General features: G+C 38.4%; 1 protein-coding gene across 11 annotated transcripts in view; it reads left to right on the top strand.

Annotated features, from left to right (window-relative positions):
- The window catches only part of ZNF521 (zinc finger protein 521), a 229,754-nt gene that overhangs the window by 17,963 nt on the left and 188,321 nt on the right, over positions 1-23,470 (top strand). For 5 of the 11 annotated variants that reach the window (XM_030266100.4, XM_072924579.1, XM_030266104.4 and 2 more), the window contains 2 exons: positions 909-968; positions 6,574-6,753. In XM_030266100.4, the coding sequence (XP_030121960.1) occupies positions 909-968; positions 6,574-6,753 (240 nt within the window). The remainder of the gene's footprint in view (positions 1-908; positions 969-6,573; positions 6,754-23,470) is intronic. The other 6 variants (XM_072924578.1, XM_072924581.1, XM_030266107.4 and 3 more) reach the window with 2 other exon arrangements.

The following is a 23,470-nucleotide window of genomic DNA, read 5'->3' as shown; positions in this document are numbered from 1 at the left end:
ATTTTTTGAGGTCTGAATTCTTGGGAGTGGAAATGCTGCAGAAGTGCAGTCTTTCCCCTTTCAGCTTTTTCCCCTGTGGAAGCAGAATGAATTCTTTTCTCTCTGCTGTTCTCTAACTCAAAGAACTCGGTCTTTGGGAAAATAAAAAGGAAATGGTTCTGCCTTTTAGCTCTTCCCTTACTTTTGCTTTGGGAGAGTCAATCTTACTTAGGCATCATATCAGAATGTAAGAGAACAGCGCTCTCTAATTTTTCAAAGTAGCAACAGAATGGCTCTTGTTAGGTTCACTCACCCAACAAGTTTTGAATAGTGAATCTGACAAGAATTCTATTGTTTTTAGTTCTACTGCTCTGGAAAGCTGTGAGCCAAGGGAAAGATGCTGGCATGGTATATACAGTAAAACAGCATGGGGTTAGTTCTCCTTTGCAAGGCTGTCTGCACTGCTGAGATGTTTGCTACTGAATATAGGATTATTACTATTTTTTAAAGCTTATGTGTGAACTAGCACACACACCTCTCCCATCTGCCAGGAGAAGGCTTTCTCTTATCTGTGTGGAGCAAGCAGAATCCTAAAGCCCATAATTGTTCTCTTATTTAGATCTGTAATCAAATACAGTAAAGTGCATTGAAGACAAATATCCCAGAGGAAATTCGATTTGTTTTTTTAAGACATGAAAAAGATTTGGTCACTCTGCTCTCAGATTTGTAGCTTCCATACAGCAATGTATTCTGTCTTGGTCTGGTCTACACTTTCGCACTTTGCAGTGCAGCTTTTCTTGCCTGTGTTGTGCAAGCATTGCTGGCTTTCAGAACTGAGGCTCATGTAAAGATGCTTGAAACACTTCAGCTACCTACCTAACATCTTTTTTGTTTGTTTTGTTTTTGTTTTGTTTACCTTTTTCTGACAGTAGAAGAAAATGAAACAGAGGACCATCAGGCAGGTGTGGGACACACAGCCGCACAGACTGGTAATGCTGAATTCCTTCATTAGTGCTTGCTTACCATTTGACAACAGTGTGAGGGATTTTGGTATTGGGGTGTTTTAGCAAAACCTGCACTCTTTCTCTGTCTCAGCTTAGAATGCATTCTTGGGGCTTGCAATGGAAAATAACATTCCTCTCCCCTTACCTTTCAATTTCTGACAATTAGAAATTCTGCCTTTGGTAGATCAGCTGACTGAAAGTGAGATGCTTCTAAAGTACAGCATGCTTTTCTTTTTTTCTTATTTCCTTTTTTGTTAAATTTAATCCTTCTCTACATTCCCATGTAACCATCCCCCCCATGCCATTTCAGACAGACTTTATTATTAATTTAATTTAAACTATTTCTGTATTTCTAAAACATGTGGATAGGGGTGATTTCTTTAAAGAATGTTTGTATAATTTCTTGACGGAGATTAATTAAGGGCTCTTTACTTTTAATAAGTGAGATTGGGTGGACAAAACTGTTGTTTGAGTCAGGATCACAGAGAAAAGTACTGTTAACAATCATGAAGAAATAATTGTTAATTCCCCAAAACAACAAGGACTTCTTTATTCTCTAATATGGTTGTAGAAAGCAAGAAATAATTTGTTTCTGTCTTTGGTACTGGTTTCACAGAGTTTTATCTGAAGAGAAGGACCGACTCATCTGCATAGTCTTATTAATTCAGCTGAGGTCACCTTTTAGAGTAAGGGCTGGCTCCTTAAGGATATTCCTAGAAGGCTAGTCTTGTCTGGATACGTGTAGGTAATCTGTTTGAGAGCAGTTGGAGTTATTCCTCTTATGAAGGTGAAGAATGGAGTTAATTTTTTCTTCAGCTTTATATTTCTGTGTGTGTCCTGTGTGGGTTTGTGTTTGGTGCCTTTTATAGGTTCTAATGGCTTTGTGCATAAAGCAGATTGTTTGAAGAGAGTAAATAAAAGTGAGGGAGTTCTTTGCCTTTTTAATGGAAAATTTCTCCAACTCTTTTCAGCGTACATGTGTCTCCATTTAACTATCTGCAAATTCTTGAACAAAGCAAACTTGTCCTGCTGCAGACACATGAAGTTGAAAAATAGGCAACTGCAAAACCAGAGATCAATGTCAAAGGATGGTGTCTCATCTGCCTTTTTTTTTCTTAAAATATTTCTCAGAACTAGTGTTGCTAGTTCTTTATTTACCATCATGTCCTGTGTTGTTCTCTGTTTCTTTCTAGGCAGGATTTAGCATTCTGTTTTTCTCCACAGCAAGAATGCAGTGCCAATATTAAAAACAAAAAACCTGATAGAGAAAGCAGTACAGAAGGCCTGCACTGTGTACACACTGCCAGAAGTTTTTATAGTAATACTTTGTATCTAAGCTCTGGCTCTAACCATTAAATGTGCTTTTTATAGAGTACCAAGTTATAATGTAGTGCAGCCACGGCATATTAATCTTACTGCAGAGATTTAATGAGGCAGTTGTTTTGCGATGGACACTATTGGGAGCAGAGAGCGACAGAGTTTTACTTTACCACTGAGCTGAAGAAATATTCCTTGCCTGGTAATAATTATAACCACATGATCTAAGTTTTCCTTTCTTTTGCCAGCACTTTTCCATGCAGAAGTGGCTTGGAAGGAGGTCTACTGCAAGGCAGTGAAATTGCTTGGAAAGGAGGCTGTTTTCTTGGTAGTTTGATGTTTTAGTTGGGATTATCTATGGATCCTTGCAGCATAGGCAGAAATATGTAAGATGAGTTTCAAGAATACAGACAGTCTTTGCCAGTCCACTGAGATGACTTTTAGATATTCATTACTTTTACTTGACTTTTATATGGGTTATAAAAAGTAAATGTGGTGAAACCTCATTTTTACATGGGCAGAATAGAATTTCTGCTGGTTGGCCTTAAACCGCTCCCATACTTGAAATTAATTGAAGTCCATGGCTTTATTGCCTCCAACACTTTTAAACCAATGCAATTTTTCATTTTCCCCGAAGTTGCAGTTTTATTAGACCAAGTTACAGCAATAACATCCCTTATGAGGAGGAGGAAGAAGGGAAGGGGGGAACCACCTGCCAGGGAACATAATAATGAGAAAATCATGCTTCTTTTAATTTCCATTTATAAATAATGTTAACATAATCAGGAAGGGAAGACAACTGTTCTTTCTCTTATTTTTTTAAGTGCCCTAATAGGCAGAATTTATTTCTCTTCCAAAAAAGTAACTTTCATTCATTTTTACACTACATAATTTCCAATGGTATCTGAAGGTGGAGAGGATGTGTGTATATTGTTGCTGATGGGTATTGGAAAAATTACAGTTGGTGCACGAAATAGGCCAGAGAAGCCTCTGGAAATCACAGTGGTATTTGCAGATGTTGGGAAAAGTAATTTTACTATGAATACCACCTTATTGAGGGAATTGTGGCTGTGATTGTTGCAGATACTGTGGAGAAGGAAATGTGGGAGGTGAATGACATTTGCCTTGCAGCCTATATGTGAGCCTGAGCTTTGAACAAGAGGTTAAGGAGAAAGTACAGATTAATGCATATTGCATTTATAAAATATTTTATTATAGTCTTCCAAAAGAGCTGCTCAAATAAGGCAGCTTATCGTCAATTTAAGTAACTATTTAAGGTTAGACCAGCACTTGATGGAAGACATTTGTTGTTGAAAAACAGCTACCTATTCACAAAACCTCCAAATGATATTTGCTCTCCTTAAACATCTTTTTATTTTGATGGTGGCATCTCTTCACAGAAGCAGATCACAGTGGAAATACATTCATTGAGAGGGGCTAAGACTACCAGAACTCATTTCACAAAGCTGTCATAGGCTAAACTCGAACCTAGGTCCCAGAGGGTCCCACTTAAGTGTTGACCTAAAAACAAATGTGCCAGTTGGCTAGAGCATGTATTCTAAAGTTGCAGCAGAAGGGAATAAGCTTGACTGACTTCTGTCCCCATAGAATTTATATCTGCAAATGCAGAAGGAGAAGTAAAACATTATTAGTCTTAAAATGCTTCTAATTTTAATAACTGGTCGTTAAGTATGAAGCTTTAAATTGAGTGATCCTTTAGGCTTTTGTGCACTATGGGGTGCATGTGTAGCTAGGTTTGTGTATGTGTTGCTGAATTCCTGTGAAATGCAAGTGTTTCTGAATAGCGAGTCTCGAGAATTCCCTCCCCTCCCTTTTCTTTCCTTCAGCACTGTACTTAGAGCAGAGTCAGACACTACCCTTATTTTAAAACAAACAGGTCTGTAAACTTTATGTGCAGCATTTAAATACTCATGTTAAAATTCAGACCTAGTGCCCACATTTCCCTGAGTGCTGTCAATTTTATGAGATGAAACTGGGAGCTTGAGCTGAACAACTAATAGTATGCAGTGTGCACATGCTGGCTTCCAACAAGTGTTTAATGATGTTGGGGTCAGTTTGCAACAGTTAAGACAATTATTTCATTTTCTGAACTGTTTAGAACCTGAAGATCTCCTAGCTGGTTTTATTAATCTTTCTAACTATTTTGGAAAATGAAGCAGCAATGGAAGTTATTAGATTTAGAATATTCAGTAATGTCTAAAATGCTATAAAATCTTTTTATAATTAGCATACCTTTTTTGGTAAATTTGCAGACTACTTTTATATTTGGAAGTATCTGTCCAAGTGGAAATTTCCACTCTTGAAAGAACCTTGTGGGTGTAATTTGTCGTGTAGGACTCAGTGTATAGACAAGGCTTTTGCACAGCAAATGTATTTTTGCTTTCAGAACATGTTTTTTATTTTAAAAAAATAATCTGTTTTCTCTCTGTAATATAATTCCCTTAAAAATAAATACTGCCCTTTACCCCTGTCAAAGAAATTCCTCGGTTTTGATCACAAGCCACATGGCATGAGAAAGACTTCCTGACATGGGTCATTTCCAGTTTCTGCTTGCGTGTCCATCTGTGTTTGCACAGTTGAAGGGCAGGGTGTAGCAGTATGGACCAAAGGATACAGAGAGATGATGAGAGCTCTGACCTTGATTGTGGGCAGCAAGAAACATAGGAATGGCTGTGCCCAGATGACTGTAGGGTTCTGAGAGCGGATGTGAGTGGTTTATAGTGGAATTGCCTTCCTAGTCTTCTTCACACACCACTCTACGCCTGATATGAATGTAGTGTTGGCATGTTCTAGTTTCTCTTCTTCCAAGGAGTTGTGCAGGATCCTAATCAAATTCAAGGCTAAATAAGGTGTGTTCACAGATACCACATCTCTGTTCCCCTGGCCATGGAGCCTACTCCTGGTTACTCACCTGCTTAACAAAAAAGTGTAACATCTTAAAATGTACTTCTTTAAAATGTAAAACTTCTTTAGTTTTAAGATGTAAAACTTCTTTACATCTTTAAAATGCACTTGCACAATATCCTATTATTGAGTTCGTCCTTGTTTTCTAAAATGACTTGTTTCAGTCTCAGCTCTCTCAAATATCTAAAAGTAAAGATGAAGCAGCCAAAGCAGAAAAGGGAAAAGTAGTGAAACCCTTGCATTCCTTTTGCTGGAATGTGCACAACCATTTCTCTTCTGCATTTCACTTGTTGTACTGTGGTTCCCAAGGAAAAACAAAGTTAAGTGCCAGCTTGCTTTATTAGGAAAGACAGATTGTTTTATTTCTGTCTTTGAGGGAAGCTTTTAATAAAATGGGCAAAAAGTCAGGAGTAGTTAAAGCTACTGTGTTCCTCCTCAGAGGAGGAAAAGTTCTAGGCTACTCATTATCTCACTGAGCTGGTCATCTGCAGAACTGAGGCAGTGCAGTGAGCTGTGAGATGTCTCTGCACACATGGGTCGTTGATGAGGCTGCACATTTCTTCCAGTTAAAAGCTTCAGTTGGGCTCAGGACTGCTGATCGGAGGCTTGAGCTATCCTGTTATCCCCCAAGTGCCTGTTAATACGTCAAACAGGCAAAGCTTGTTCTGTTCACTCTATAGCTTCTATACAAGAGTAGTTAGTTTCCAGTTTTCCATAATCTGGCAAACACAAGAACTTGATGAGCACTGTCTTTAATTCATACACAAGTTCAGAGCATGAGTAGCATTTTGACCCAGGGTATAAGCTTTTCAGGGCTTTGTTTGTGTCAAATAGTGTGGTGATGGAGTATTGGAGTGGGTTGTAAAATCAAGATTAATTTCATGTTTATATAAATCAAATTCGTTAGTCTCTTAATTCTGGTAATTTCCTGTGAAACACTGTAGTTAACAGTGAAAAGAAGTTCCTGCACACTCATTGATCTGATTTTTCTTTTCATTGAAAAACTGATTGCATAGTTGGTTTATCCGTTCTTATGATGATCAAAACAGCTTCAATAGCTGTGATAAAATTGACAATTCTAACACTGAAGCATGGAAGAATAGCCTGACTGAGAAACAGAGCTGCATTTGTGGGAGTAGAAGGAAGATTTGCTTTTCACTGAGATTAGAAAAAAATTAAAAGAAAAAAGCCTCTCCTGCTTATTTAGCAATAAATTCTAGTGTGCTGCAGGTTCATGCCAAATAGTTTTTTTCTTATCATTAGCACAACAACCTATGTGATTTTTTTTCTTCTTGAATGTTCTCTTCTTACACATCACAGTCACATCACAGTCTTGATTTTCTTTCAGACCCTAACTGTAAACTAGAAGACAAGGCAGAAGATGGAGATGTGCTAGACTGTAAGAAAAGGCCGGATGAAGGGGAGGAGTTAGAAGAAGAAGCTGTGCACAGCTGTGACAGCTGCCTCCAGGTGTTTGAGTCACTGAGCGATATCACAGAACACAAGATTAATCAATGTCAACTGACAGGTAAACAATACTTATCACTTTGTGACTCTGTGCACTGCTCTATTTCTGATTCCCATCCTCTGCTTCTGATACCCCTCGTTTTTCAGTTATTTTTTTCCTGCACTTGAATGCTTGCTTGGTTGAGACCTTTATAAACAGATTTTGGGACAGGATTATGCTGCAAATAGAGCATTTTAAATTTCCTTAATACCAAAGGATATATGTGTGTGTTTTCTAGATGCATATAGTACAGCTTTCCATGCTTTGCCTCTACATGTATTTTGGTAGGTCATGTGTAAATTCAGAGGGCATTTGTAAGTGGGGCTTAAGTGGCATAATGTCACATAATGAATGAATTTGTACAATGGCTTGTTGCAGATTGAGCTGGATGTTGTGTTACTCTAATCTGTTAAATACAAATGACTGTACATAATCAGTAACTGAAAGTTGAGAGGAATTAAGCAAATTGTTAAAGGGGAAAATAAGATCTTGGCTTCGGTGAAGGGGCAGAACTGAGTGCTGATCAGATACTACTGAATTGAGCAGAGCTGTTTGAATGGACCTGTCTAGCACCTAGATTCCTCATTGAAAGGATTGTAGACAGCCCCCTAACTGGGAAAACCATGTGAAATAAGCTAAATTTAAATATAGTAGGTTTTTTGATGGTACACACTGTAGGTCCAGACAGGCTCAGTGTCAAGAGAAAGGCACTATATTTTTAATTAATGATTTATTTTTAGCCTGTACTCTGTAAAATGTACTTTTTGTTAAAAACCTTTCTTTATTGTGACTTTGCAAGTAAGAAGATTCCCTTTCCATTTAGAAAGCATCTGTGTGTGCTTATGTTTGGAGAGCTTCCTGAATTTTGGCTCCAATAGGTCCATAGACTAAGCCTTGTCAGAATGAGACATAAAAGTCAGATAGCAGTACCACTCTTGAGGATGAAAAGATGACGAGCAGAAGAGGAATAAGTGGGAAAGACTAGAAGGAGGTTGAGGAAGTAATGTGGATCTGTCAAATGATTTTAATCCTCACTTCAAATTATGGAAGATGAAAATCTGCTGCCACAAGAAGTATTTACTTTTATTAATATATTGCTTTGCTTTTTCTTGCCTGTAAAATGTATTTCTGACCTGAGATACAATCAATTCAATCATTTTCTAATCACTCCTACGAACTTCCAGAATGTATTTTTCTACAGTGCTCATGATTTCTGGCAGTATGGATATTGTCTCTTGACTTTAAATAACTTAAACATTTTTCTCTCGTTTTCTTCATACTTCTTTCTTTTTCTCTTTCTGTGTTGAAAATTAGTGGCTTAACTTGTCTCTTCCTTTCCTCTCCGAGAAAGCACACACCCTGCCTGAGTCCCCTGGCTCTCCCCTTCACTGTCTCAGATCCCATTTATTCATCCCTGTGGGTTTTTTACCTTGCTCTGATACAGCTGTCTCTCCTTTCTGGTTAGTTAGTTGCTGCCCCCTTCTACCAAGTGTTTTCTCTGATTTAAAGCTGCAAGCAGAATGCATTGAACAGTGCTTGCATAGTTGGGATAAGAAACTGAAAAAAAGCAGGTGAGGGGAGCAGTAAATAGGAAGAATCCTGGACCACTGCTCCTGAACACAGCAGTTCTTGCTGAGAGCTGTGCTGCTAAATGAGAGAAAATAAAGATGCTGGATTAATCAAGCTGAGGCGCATGTGTGAAGGTAGGAATACTCATACGATAGCAGAGGATGGTGAAATAAAAATTAATCTTGAAGGGTGTTTAAGTTCCTAAAACCATCTTTGCCTCTCTTTCAAGGAAACTTATGATAGTGAATGGGTAGAGACCAGGCTGTTTGAAAGCTAAGTGAACAAAAACTGAAACTACACACCCTTCTGGAGTACAAAGTTGACAAAAAGCCAACTGTTCTCTGTTTCTAAATATAAGTGACCTAAATACACCCTCAGAGTTGAAAAAGGGGCCTGAATGACGTGGCTGGAGTTGAGGATTTCTTCTTAAGCAAAAAAATATTACAGTTGTTAGTGAGGTAGATTCAATATAGGGTCCTAGGGTGCATGTGTGACCTCACACTAAAGACACAATATTCAAAACAATTTCATTGGATGAGATTATTTCTAGATAATCTGTGACAAACAGTTGACAGAAAGAAGCCTTTCTTTTCTGAAACACAATATATATTTGACAAAAATAAGGTTTGCTTTTAGCATTGTAGTCAAGCTCCCTGGACTCTTGTCTTTCTCTTCCACAAGCACCTTTGTGTGCCATGCTCAAAGATTTTTTAGAGGCGTTATCAAGAAGGGCTGGTTGTGCCTCTCTTTCTCACTTTCTCATTACAGTCCTCTGGTGCAACAGAGTCTTATACAGTTGCTCTCGTTGTCTCATTTTGGAGGAGTCCCACTGAAATTAGGAGACACTCTAAGGTGACTACTAATAAGTCTGTCACTAAGTTGTTAATGAAAGGCAAGAGGTTTAAAAAAAATTTACTTTTTTCCTACTGTATTCTGCTGTTTGGATCAACTATGTCCTCTCTGGAGGAGGGCAGAGTGTGTCATCTATCTTGATGAGATTTTTCCAGTCTGAATCTCAGGTAGGGAAGAGTTACCTAAGATGTCCATTATGTAAAAATGCCAGGGCATCATCCTCTGAATGCCACATTTAAGTTACAAAGCCCTCCAAACCCTTTCCTTCAGATGGCTGAGCCAGCTGCTGCAGCTTTTCTGGATTATACTGAGCTTCATGGAGGTGCTCTGTGAGATGCATAGGGAACAATACAGAGAATTTATGAACTGTGCATGTCAATCCCGTTGTATGGTCTTTTTCCATTTAGTTATATTGGGTAAAATCAACAATTATGTTGATGGAACAAATAGGATGAAAAAACAATGGCTTAAGGCAAATTTACCCTCTAGTAAAACCCTGAATATGAAACACTACATTTGAGTGTCACAGTGTCTTGACTGCCCCTAGTTCTACCAACCTTGTAACATGCTTGAGAATTGGGCCTGCCACTTAAGGTCCTCTAATTGATATTTGGGCTTCTAGTTTTTTGCAATTGAAGATATCAGATTTGTTTCTCTGAAGTTTTGACAGTTCAGTGGAAGGAGTAAAATTGCTTTATTAAATCTTCATTTTGTACTCTCAACCAAGGACGGGAATGAGGGGAAGGGAGCTGGTTTATTAAACAGTGCTCCCAATCTCTCAAAGTGTCAGTCACCCCCACCTGTTCAGAGGACGGTGGAAGATGAGAGTTACTCACAACTCTGTGAGATTCAGCTCTCAGGATCTTGAATTGCTGCTCTCTTGCAGATTTTTTTCAAAGGAGGAAAAAAAAGTCCTCCCCAACTGGTTCCTTTCTGTAATCTGTTGTTTGAATGTTCTTTTTTTCTGGAGGGGGGCATAGCTGCTCTTTTATCCTAATATGTGCGCTATTGATCTTTTCAATTTGGGTCTGATCCAGTGTCCATTGAAGTCAGTGAAAAGATTCCCATTGACTTCAGTGGGGGATGGAACAGGCCCTTCATGAGCTATTTAGTAATAATTTTTGCTATCATCTGAAATTCTTGTACTGAAGCTTTCTCTGAAAAGGCAATGATTTATTTATGTTAATTGCTGACAATTCCTGTGATGTTTGTGGAATACAGATAATGGATAAATAGGGGGGAAAGTTCCAAAAAATTCTTTGTAATACTTGTAACCAAGGATAGATAAGATGCTGAGCTATATTCATTTAGTCATTACAAAAGATTGGCAATAAAAATATGGATTTAATAGTGCTTCTCTCTGATGTTAATGCTTTTCACACTGTATTCTTCCTGCAGCATTTAATTTAATAACTCAAGCCACTTGCACATTGTCATCCTCTATGCTGTGTTTATAAGCAAAGGGTCCAATTAGCATGGCTATGAGCCTGATGTCTTTCTAGTATATGTCAGTTTGGGTCTCATTGGAGAAATTTGAATGCAGGATCAGACATGGTGCTCTACTGTGAAACCCTCAACTGCACCTTCTCTCCTCTTCTGCCACTAGGAAAGGACACTTAACCTTTTGCCTTGCTGCCATATATGCTGTTGGTAGGACACAACGTGTCAGACACGTGTTCTTTTATTTTCTCCAGCTTGATTTATAATCCCTTTTCCCTGCACAGTGCTTTGTGCTGTTTATTTTCCCTTTCAGTCCTCAGGGATCCTGCTTTATGAAGTCTCCCATGTCCATATGAGACCTGCCTCTCCACTGGCTGGCTCTGTGCACAGAGGTATCCAGCTCAAGCTTCTAGACCCTGTAGGTCAATTTGGCATCAGAAATCTCAGCCATAACCCAAGTAATACTAGAACAAGAAGCATAAACATGCAGTGAACAATCTAGTTGGCCAAGTGGCTGAATAACTCAGTAGCAGTGGACATGCTGGCACACAATCTGCCATTCTCCACCTGAGCATGAATAGACACAGTGCATGTTACAGGACTTCCCTACTAGCTCTGTTGGCCTCAACAGGCTATAAAACTTGCCTAAAAGCAGGCTACTGAATCATATACAGTAGTAGCTTCAGGGCTAAGGGTGTCCTGAGAGAAAATACATCATGTATTTCTCCACTGGGAATCTTTATTTTACCTTTAGGTGGTTAGGTAGACTCCATTTTATGCTTTGGGCTCTGCCTTAGTTCTAGAGCTCTGACAGGTTGAGTAAGCATGTCAGGTAGAGCTGATAGCCATTCCTGTTATCACCTAAGCTGTTTCTGATGTTGAAAAGGTTACTAGTCATTGCTGTGTGTATCCCCGGCCAATGAAGAGATTCAGTCCTGCTCTCTAGCCTTGCTCAGAGATTCCTCTCTGATGCCATCTGAAAAGAGTTCCAGAACTGTATTAGGAGTCCATTGTTCCCAGTGCTGTCTCCATCAGCACTGGAGTATCACAAGGGTGGGAATTCCAAGATAAGTCAGTATTTCTAATTATGACCAAAATTAATTTTCATCATCATCCTGAGAAACACCTACTTTCATGTCTACATATGAGAGCTTGTGGTACCTGACAGATTCACAGACAGCATGCACTGTGAGTGATCAGGAACTTAGCAAACAGGAGGCAATGGAGATTCCACTGGAGATTCTACTTTTCTCTTCTTCCTAGTGTCCAGGAATCTTTCATCTTTCTGAATGAGTTGGTAATGCCAAGACCATCTTCGTCACTAGAATACTTGAAAACTTTCCAGGGGATTTTGTCCCAAAGGGTGTATGCTGTGCACAGTGAGACCACAAGACAAATCTTGTGAACACTATGCTTTGATATCCTAGCTAAAATAAAAGAATCCTGCCTGCTAGCAAAAGAATCCTGGCCAAATACATTGCATTTCTTGTCATTACTTTTTCAGTTTCCACTACATGTGTACAGAAAAGATACATGGCAATGCTCCTTGGTCATTTCAGTATCACAGAAAAAAATCAGAGCTTGATCAAAGTGTTTCTGAGGACAAGAACCCTAAGAAGTTAAATATATGATGCACCAAAAGCATATTCATCTGCTTCATTGCAGTTGGTGGCATACTGCCAAGCACTGTTTGCCAAGTACAGTTTCTTCACTTGAGAGAGCCACTCTGTTTCTCTAGAGAATTCCTGCACCAAGGACTGCATAAGGATTTTACATTAAATAGTTATTGAATAAAAGACAAACAGTGTTTGGACTGGGGACTTGAGCTCAGGCCTCTCTTTCATAGAGGGCTTCCCAGTTGCTGCATTAGAGAGACATATTTCCACTTTTCCATTTGATTCAAAGCACAAAGTTCTGACTTCTTTTCTACAACATGATATTCTGTTTGACAGATAGTGGAAAGCAGATGCTCACCCTCAGTTTCTTGTCCCAGCCAACCACATTTGCAATTTGTAATTTGTAGCCTCACATCCTTTCATTATTTTTTGGTCCAGGACCTGTATCTGCAACTCCAAATCCTTGATATTTGGGGCAAAAGGGGAATAGGGTGGTAATTACAGCTTCTGCCTCCAAAGATTTAAATTTTGAATTCAAAGAGTAATGTAAAGCTTCTTACTGGACGTGGATGGAAGATTTATATGCAGTATTGAATGGCCAAGGCTATACAGAGTCTGCCATACAGAAGTTCATATGCAAAACTTCATGCTTCTATCGAGGATAGATGAAGGTCTTGATAACGGTGTTCCTAGATTTTTGTATCAAAATTCTGTGAAAATTATTCTTAGATATGGAGGAAACTTGATATGCTGCAGCTGGAAGCTGTTAAAGTAGAGAGCACAGCCTTCTGACTGCTCTTCACAATCCCTGTGCTTATCTTGAGGATCCATGATGAACAGCCAACATGAGCAAGGAGGCATAAACCTCTTCCCTTTTGCTTGGAAACCATTAATCTCTGCTCTTGAGATTGTTAATCAGTCATGAAACCAGTAGATCTTCATCTCCTGGGTGTTTTAAAAGCAGCCTGTAGCACTTCCTGAGTTGTCTGTCAGTGACCCCCTGTAACAGAAAGCAGCTGATGGTCTGTATCATGGAACTGTTATTTTTGACTTGGGGGACCCCTGTAGCAAACCTGTTCATGAGTATTAATTGTAAGCGCCAGGACTCTTGTTCTGTTTGGAGATGGGAGAATAAGCTAGCAGTGTCTCCCAAGACAATTTCAGTGCTTCCTGTATATCTTTCATTGATATTTTTCCTCAATTTTTCTTCCTATTTTCCTCTTTTTCTGGCCTGATTTTCTACCACTAAAAAGGCTGTTATTTTCTTAGCATATTCTAGAAAGAGTTTTGGTTGGTTTATCTGCTCCACATGTCCACCAAGGACTTTGACCATGGGAACGTGAATTCCCAACATAATGTCAAGGTATCAGATCTGATCCCACAGCCCTGCACCAGTGAGGGCCCCATTGCCTCCGTGAGTACCATGGACAGAGACACTCCCTTGCTGGCCCGGGACTCCTGCTCTGCCCCAGAAACTGCTCAACTGGAGACTGTAGTTCTCTCATTGGCAAAGGGGTTTGGTGTAGGCAGCCCCAGCACAGGGGCTACCAGGTCTAGTTCTTGGTAGAACTGTATCTCTGCTGTCTTTCACACTTAAATAATCTGGGATCTTGTATGGGGCTCTCAAGGCTCATCTTGCAGCCATCCATGCCTTACTGGGCAAACGGAGTAGGTAGCAGAGCTGGTCCAAATTGCTCTTAACACCCAAGGCATACATTCTTGTCTGGAACATGAATCCAGCCATCCTGGGACTTGGCCATCACACACATGAACCAAGCATTTGATGACTTCTGCTCAGAGGTTCACAATTAAAACTTTCACTGAAGATAGAAGTGAATCTTGAGGACCACAATACATTGGTTTGCAGGCTTGAAGTATGACCATGAGTCACCCAGAGTCTGGTTTAGAATCATAGACTCATTAAGGTTGGAAATGATCTCCAAGATCATTGAATCCAGTCTTTGAGTGAACACCACCCTGTCAACTAAACCATAACACTGAGTGCCATGTCCATTTTTTTCTTGAATGCTTCCAAGGATGGTGACTCCGCCACTTCCATAGGCAGCCCATTCCAGCGCTTAACCCCCTTTCAGTGAAAAATTTCTTCCTGTGGTCCAACCTGAACTTCCTCTCACACAGCTTCAGGCCATTTCCTCTGGTCCTGTTGCTTGTTGCCTGGGAGAAGCGGCCAATCTCACCTGGCTGCAACCTCCTTTCAGCTGGTTATAGAAAGCAGTAATATCTCCGTTGAGAAAAACAGCATTTTACATAAACAATATACCTTGGTTTAGTTTCTTCCCAAGCTGTGCTTAGCAGAATGACTTACAGTCATAGTCCTAGGCTATAGCAGAGAACATGTCTATGTGGTGCTCTTTCGACATATAATTATGAGAGCATCAACTGGGAGCACCTGACATTCTGTTGTGGGTGAGTGCAATATCATTAGGTTCTGGGAGGGCCCATGATAATGTCATAAATTCTCTTTTTATGACAAACCAAAACTCTTCTAGCTTTGATATTTTCTGGTTTACAAGCTAACCCTATGTCACTGCCCCTGTTTCGAAGCACTGACTTGGCCAGCTCCCTGGCTTTTTCAGAGTTAGTTTGAATGCCTCCCTGGCACTCTGTTGAAAATCAGTCCTGGCTAGATCCAGAACTTTGCTTTATTACAGTGACAGTCTGTTGTTCCATTTATTTATAGCCACTGCTGGGTGTTCTAAAGGTCAAGCCGTTTCCTCACAGCATTTAAAAATGGGCAGTACACAGTATCTCTCTGCATTGCTGTTTGGCTACTGTGACTTTCCCATTGAAAAGTAACCTTGTTCTCTGAGTGTTCAAGTGACATCTCCTGCCTGCTTGAGAAGAGGCTCCAATTTCTGAGATCTGCCAGGTGATGACATGAGGTAATCCACTGACCTTTATCAGGCATTCTGTGCAGGACGTAACCATCCGTGCTCATTCCAGTTTTAGGAAAGCAGTACTATAATCACTATTTGATCTATGCAGCTGAAATTCCTAATTCTTGTTGTCCAAGGAAGATGGTTGCCTGTAGGGAAAGGACCAGAGGGGGTAGGGGAATCATCAACACTGGCACATATGTGAAGAAGAAAGAATAGTCATTACTTACCCTATGATAACTATGTTCCTTCCAATTACTGTTGTAATCAATATGGATCCTGTGGCCAAGCTTGTCTTGTTTTTCACAGTCCTCAGCTATACAGACTTTGAATTGTAAAGCTGCTGCTGATACAGGGTCATAGCTACCCTGACCTTTACCTAGTACAATGGGAATTCATGTGTATGATTCTAATAGACACACTATTAAAAATGAAATAATGATTGTCTTGCCTGTATGTGTGTATATACACCTACAGTCCATACTGACTACAGTGTTTCAGAGAATCAATTACTTTGGAGTAAGTACCTGTTGTTTATTTTATGCTTCTATTTTACTGGAATATTTGTAATATATTGTCAGTATATTACAAAATGGGTCTTGTTGCCATGACAAATTAGCCTTTTTAAGTGGTGAATTTCCTTCACCTTCTAAAATAATTTTCTTGAAATACTTGCTGGCTTTATTATTGGTGCTCACTTTAATTACCATTTTGAAATAAACATTATGGGAGGTACAACAGATTATCATTACTTATATGTTCAGTAGTTAAATTCATAGCTTGAAAACCAAATGTAACAAAATGCCCCACAGCTCTTTAACACTTTGCTTAATACAGTTGCAGAAAAACCTTAATTCATGTTTATACAATCAGCTGTAGAGTGTTCAGGCTTCCAGGCAATGTGGTAGTTCACTAACACGCCACACATATGGGCTTTGTTTATCCTTTTAAGCATCATCTGGAGGGTCTAAACCACCACTTTTTAGGGAAAAAAAAAAGAGTTGTTGGAGCAGAAAGGTCCTTAAAAACATTTCTGTCCCTGCCTGGTCTTGCCATAATATTCTGTTTGACATGGTTGCAAAGTCGCTTCTGTTTCTATACGGTGACTCTGTTAGTTAGTAAGTTACTGGTTTAAGACAAAGGGAAAGCACCTTTTAATTTACCCAGGGTGTTCTGAATAATATATTGTGCCTTTTGAGAAAGACACCTTTTCTATTGTGGAAACCCATTGTAATGATCAGGTATAAATCAGGGTGCTGCATCTATGGAAAATGCTCGAACTTGAAGTCCCTTTTACTAAAGCTCCTCTGTCTTTTACAAGACTCCAGCTATGCCATTTATTCCAACTGCTCTCCCAAAATGACTGATAGTTGAGTTAAATTCTTTCTTAGTGTGGACCCTTAATATTCCTAATTTTATATCCCTTTACTTGTGCTACGAGGTCATAGTCCTTAGCTGGGGTTATAATTTTGGAATGCTGTAATGTAACTGATATCTATGACCTCTTAATAAGCATCAGGAGCAAGAGATCGGGATCATTCTACAACATGCCCTGGGGGTACTTTCCCTTCAAGAAAGCAAGCTGGAACTGTTCAACTTTTTTCTTTCTTTCAGTTTTTTACCTTCAGGGGAAATTGATCGATTTGGAGATGATTATTCCATAATCTCCGAATTTTTCTCTTCTACACTGCAGTGGGAACTCCTTGAAGTTTAAAAGGATGAGTCTCTTGTGTACACTGTGGAATGAACCCAAGGAATTTATGGGAACAGGAGTTCTTTTAGCACAGTTAGTGTAATTTTAGGGAAGTTTGAAACTAAAATACTAGGAAGATCTATGGACAGAAAAGTGTAAATTTGTTATTAATTTTGTCTGACTAGGTGTGATTGGTTCTCTCAATGGATGCTTAATTTGGGATTTACTTCCTGGGGGAAGAAACTGGGGTTTCCCAAAAATGCAGACATATGAAAGACATGATAGAACTGAAGGTTATCATTGAAACTAAAAGATGAACTGGCAATCAACTTCTGAAATATTCAAACTTCTCAAGGAGTATTTGTCATGGATTTAATAATGACATGAAAGGCTGGAACTTCATGTGTGAAATTTTGGTTCAAATTTACTCTTGACAGTGTTATCAAAATCAAGTTGTTATACATGTATAAGTAAAGCAATTTAATATTTTTGTCTGTAATATTGCTGAAGCATATAAAATGCAGGAAATTATTTTGCCTTTATGCAAAAACAAGGAAAGTATTCTTTCAAGACAGTCCATGCTCATGGACTGGAGCATGTCAAGATGTCTTTCGAAATAGAGCTCTACATAAGATAGTGCCATGGATTGGCACTTAGTCGATATGTAAAACATATGGGAATTAGTTTTAAATGTCATAAAAAATACCTGTCACTGGTTTATTACCTCGCTCACTGTGACCAGAACTGGTGTCTCTCATTTGTTTTACTCCTGGATCCCAGCAGGAAGTGCAGTCTAATGACTGAAGGAAGGTTGAGTGACTCATGCGGGGGAGGCTGGAGAAGGGTCAAGTTTTTCAAGTACTTTGCAAGGCTTCTACCAGCTGTAAAAGCAAAGCACATGGAAATGAAGCTGGCAGTTGCTAATTCACCTTTCTCTGACAAATGCAGGCTTCAGCATGAGTGCATAACACATCAGTTTTACCATTAACACATTAATTAATGTTATTAATTTTTCATGTGTTTGTTTCTTCTTGTTATTATCTGACTTCAGTACATGACCAGGAATGATACTTGGATTTTTGCAAAACACTGAGCATGTTCAATTTTTCCTGTAAATTCAGTTTCTAAGCAACACCTCTTTGTCCTGAACTATTTTAACGTGTCAATAACCACACATTTCTGTGTGATTCTAATTATTCTTCCAAACTGCCTTTGAAATACTTAAAACAGATTTAATATTTGCTTCTTCTGTTATGTTATGATTAGAATATTGTGTATTACAGGATAATTGTTTCTGCACTGGCATCTGTCAAGCCTGACTGGAGAATGTTTTTCAATTTTTGTCCGTAGGTTGTTGTCTGTAATCTTTGCTTTACTGAAACTAGTGGAAAAGTCATTATTATGTTCACAGAGGGCAGGATTTCTACTCGTGAGTTCAAATTCTCATTCAGTTTCTCTCAGAATTCTTCTCCCTGCCCCCTTGATCTCTGCCTATCTGTTGCTCTGTCATTTAAAAATAGTCAGTGCTTAACTAACTTATTTTCAAATAGCAAGTGACAGGCTGTGGTATTAACCACAGTTATTTGCAAACAGCTTCCCATGGCAAGTAAGTTTGAAAGTAGAAAAGCTTCCCCTGTCTGCCATGATACCACGTGCTCCCTGGTAAAGAAAAGGCTGATGAAATGGAAGAATACAGTTTATCTTATTAAAATTAGATTCTGACTCTTTTGTGACTGTCTGCCTGCCACTGTAGTTGATTTTTATCTTGTTATTTAGTGTACTTGCTACCGAGACTACTTTTCTGTCCTCGTTACCTTGATACTTTTGATTCTTTTACTGAGGGTTTCTGGAGTTGTGCTTTTATTTCTATTGCCCTTTTCTCTATCAGTAGGTCAGGTATCCCTGCAGTTCTCCCTTTGGCTGAGAAGGGTAGAAATGGTTTTCTGGGGTGCTGGAATATCCCACTGCTTCTCCTTCTTGTCTCTTCTCCCTGCTTTTGCGCTCCACTCTTCTACAGTTTGTTCCCTTTTTCCTCTACTCCAATACCTCTAGTAGTGCTACTATTCCTATTGAGTACTTCATTATTTCAGCAAAAATAGCAGAGTGAAATTCACTCAAAATACTTGGTCTTGTTCTACAGCCTCTGCTGGACTTGATGATGCTTTTTATAGGAACCAAGACTATAGCTGCAATCTCAGGTCTACAGCCCGTGTTGTTATTTGCACAGTCATCCATTGCAACAGGTTCATTCTTGATTTGATCACTTTTAAAGCATTTCTGTAAATGCTCCAGATTTTGTATGCTTTTTTTAGGAATACACAATTGTGGATACCACTGAATGTATCAGAAGTTCCTAAGTGGTAGGAACAATTGCCCCTCATAGCTTGGGACAAAAGAGGGTTTGGAATTCCACAGAGCATATATTTTTTTGTCAGTGCAGGCACAGCTGGCCATGACATAGTGTTGAGGGTGAGTTTGTGGATACAGACTTGGCTTCATGAGAGGCATGAAGCCTTTTCCATTGCATTTCAGTTATTGGACCGTGCCTGGACTGCCTAAAAATTACTTATGCAGCTCTCCTCTATGGGCATGGAAAGAGGCCCAGTACAAATTAAAGGCTGAATTCTAGCTCTTACAAAATTCATCATCTTGGATAGGAAATCAAAGAACACCTCTGTATGCTGACTCCCACAGATTTTTTTTCATACAGTGGTTTTAAAACTGCACCTAAGTCAGTAGATCCATGAGGGTGGTGAACAGGGCTGTGATGAATGTTCACATGTTCACTGTATCAGAATTGTTCTTTACATGGGGTGAAGCCTTACGTTTTATATACCTGTAAGAATTTCACAAGGCCTTTCATTCTCTAAGTTCCAAATTTTTTTTTTTGCAATTATTTACCTACAATAGCATGAAATGTAGCCAGCTTTGCAGAAGACAGCAGCTAAGACCCATGAGACATAGCAGGGGGAAACAGGAAACTGTCCAAGAATAATGTAGCAAGCCTCCGATCCTTGTGAAAAATGCCACAGGATCTCAGTGTCCACAAAACGTACCACAAATTCTGAGATGTGAGTGGGTGGATTATTCCACATGCACATTGTCAAAACTTGGCTGATGCTTTGCTTTCCAGGTGAGTAGTACTCATGGAAGTTCTGTGTTTCAGAATGGTCTGGCTCTCTTTGTCACACCTTTGTTTCAGAGGTAACTGGCAGCACAAGCTCTTTCACCATGCACAGGGAGAGGCTGGCCCTGCTAACCCAGCCATAGCTGGGGAAACCATTCTGCTTCCAAGGCCTGTTGGTCCCAGACATTTTGAGTCAAGGGGGAAGCGGCTCAGAGTACTGTTCAACCCTAAAGTTTTATTCTGGCCCTCCCTTGTCTCCTTATATCTGCTCTCAGGGAGCTCTAGCACAATATTTTGACTTGTGAGCCCAGAGGGTTAACTGTGTGGCAGATGTTTAAGGTAATTATGGGCTTACTTATACATTTTGCTGTCAAATGATGTAATTTTTGATAGAGGGCATAATGTATGCTTTCTAATACACACTTATGGAAGCTTGGGGTTCTTCCTCTTATTGCATAGCTTAAAAATCAAACCACGTGTTTTAACAGACCCCAGTACAATTGCCATAAGATGCATGAAGCATTCCACCCTTTCTTTCCATAAGATTCTTGGATGTATAAATACAGGATACTCTGTGGAAGAAAAGTCTGGATTTGAAGCCTTTAATTGTGATATGTGGAATGTGTTTACCAAACTATGGAAACTATTAGGTGTACAGGAAGTGTTATGTATGTAAGTAGTCAATATGCTCTTAGTGAATTGAGACATGGAATAATCATTCTTCCATCAGCCAAGTGCAGTCAATGTGGTTTGCAATCCAAATGTTATTTGCATAGTTTATAGGCTTGCTAGCTATTTTCTTAATGAAGTATATAGTTTTATCAGAACTTTATGCCTGCTTCTGAGGAAGGGGAATGGGAAAAGCAGAGAACAACGTCTTTTAAAAACAAATGAAAAAGAAAATTTAATTATTTTGTTATTGACTTAAAATAAGATTTCATTATTGTTGCATTTGGTGATACTGGAACTGAAGAAATTTTACTTTTTACTTTGAATGTAAAAATGGTTGTTAACATTTCCTCTGCTCCCATGGAAGTGTCCTTTCTTTGGATGGAAGAGAATTTTTCAGCAAGCATCTTTTTCTTAAGAATATATTGCAACTTCTGTCTGGCTCCAAGTTGTTCATTGTAGTATCCTTTTTCTTCTTCATTCTTATACATTGCTTAAAATGCTAGATAAGAGACTCTTCTTTCTTACTGTTTCTCAATGAGCAGTTAAATCACATCGAAAGAAGAGTAATTGCATGTTAATTAGATTGCATATTAGCTTTAGGGACATGGCTCCAATACAGAACTCTGTAGTTGTCTTTTGTATAACAGGATTTGCCGGTAAAGGTGTTTTATGCTAAAATCCCAGCATAATTAAATTCTATGTTTCAACTGAAAATATATTTTGCAATTAGCATTTTGGTACCATTTAATCTATAAGAAACATGGACAGTCTTTTTTTTATCCCCTCAAGAATCTGTCCATCTCCAAAAAGTATCTATATTTGTACATGGATAATTAGCCTACACTGATGAAACGCTTCAAAAATAGCATGTATAATGTTATATTATTGTGTAAGTAAAGACTGCAGCACTCCCATTTTTCAGACCTCATGGGCACAATCAGGTGTACCATATTTTAAGAAACATGAAGCCTGTCTGAGCAAAATGCCTGCAGGATCTTATACTTCTCCCTCTATTTCTGTTTCTTTGGCTTTTTATTTTTTAATTTATTTTTTAACAGACCAGGCTCAGATTTATGTAGTTAATTTGAAGTTCATCATAGTGAGTGTATTACTCATTCTAAGACCAATAGCTAAATAAAGTTATTTTGCCTTAAAATTTGTGACTCCAAATCTGATCTCATGAGTAGTCTTCTGTTCTTTGGCATGATCCTTCTGTATCCAGTCTACACTGTTTTCAATTAGCTGGAGCAGAAGGGAGGAAAGAACAAAATTCCTATTCCTCATCTAAGGCATATTTGGTGAATTATTTCCTCCCTGATATTTAAAATTATACCCATTCACTAAGCTTACTTTCACAACATTACCATAAGTACCACTGTTTTCTCTAAGATGAGGATGCATAAAGTAATTATTCCCAGACTGAAAGCTAGTAAACTTCAGACTAGAATTTACCTTTACAGTTAAAGTTAAGTAATTTCACAGAATATTAACCTTGTTCACATTGCCTTATTATTCAAGGCAGGGTCTTTCTAACTTCTTGTCTTCACCCTGAAATTCTCATTAATTTTAAAAATTTCTTAGCTTTCATCTGTTCTGTATTATATTTGCTTAGAATACAGAAGATACTTGTGCTGGTAGAAAGGGAATGATGTGTGTTTGCTATGCCAAGTTTTTTTTAAATACTTATGAGTAGTAGAAATCCATTTATCAGAAACTATTTTTTCTCATTTTAAGGATTTTTGTTATGTTTATTTGTCTGTCCTTTCAGTATATTCATAAATGAAAGAACCAACATGGTTATTCAATACCGATTTGAGGAAGAAAGTGAGGAAATGTTTCTATTTAATTGTTGACAAGAAAATTAATGAAAGCCATTGCTCCCTCATGAAGAAAATAGGTTTAAAGTCCACTCATTTCTTCCACTGTTAAGCTGTGAGTAAATTTCAAGCTATTTAAAATTGTGAATCCTGAAAACCCAACCTTCATGAAAGAGGCTCAGAGAATGCATAGTGGAATCTGTAGGGGACCAGGTGAGGATAGTTGAGTTAGACAAATTCCTGTTATTTTTCATAAGTAATTACTTACTTATTCTTACTTGTGTTAGAATCCTCTGCTTTGTGTAGAAGACTAGTAACTTAATGTTTTCATCCAGAGAAAGGCTGACAACTATACAGGTATTTATTTTTTAAAGTAATTTTGAACTTCCATTTTGCAGTGATTGGTGAAGAAATACTAAGAATGTCTCTCTTAAATGCTGCCTATTTGTGATTTAGCTACTGATGTGACAGTACTTCTTTGCCTTAAGCCTTTGATGTATTTATCCTCACAGTGTCTCAGAAAGGTTTTGAGGATGCTTAAAAATTAAAAATTAAATAAAAAATGAACTTAATTACTTAAGGTGAGATACACATGAGGTTATGATCCTGAAACACTTTGTTTCCCTAAAACACACCTTTCTTGCACACTTAGTGGTCTCTTCTCTTGTCTGGGGCCCAAAGCTACCAGTTTTCTCTAAGCTGAGTAAAAGAAATATATATATTATATATATGTGTGTATATATATGTGTGTGTATATATATATATATATATATATATATATATATATATATATAAAAAGAAATTATTTGCAGTCTGAAAAACAGCTCAGACAAGAATTTAACTTTATAGGCACAGGTAAGTCATTTCACTGACTAGTAACATTCTCCACATTGCTTTGTTCTTTTAATCATCCCACAGTCTAATGCTTCTCACCATTCCTTTAAGGCTGTAAGTGAAGGAAACTTTTACATATGAAGTGAAATGGTATACCAGGAAATTTTTATTCAGGAATGCTCCAGTCCAAATTTAGGGCATTAAGATGCACAGATTATTTT

The sequence above is a fragment of the Taeniopygia guttata genome, chromosome 2, assembly GCF_048771995.1.
Source record: "Taeniopygia guttata chromosome 2, bTaeGut7.mat, whole genome shotgun sequence".
In the NCBI taxonomy this organism is placed as follows: Eukaryota; Metazoa; Chordata; class Aves; order Passeriformes; family Estrildidae; genus Taeniopygia; species Taeniopygia guttata.
Note: the sequence above shows the minus strand (reverse complement) of the source record. Positions and strands in the feature narration are given on the sequence as shown.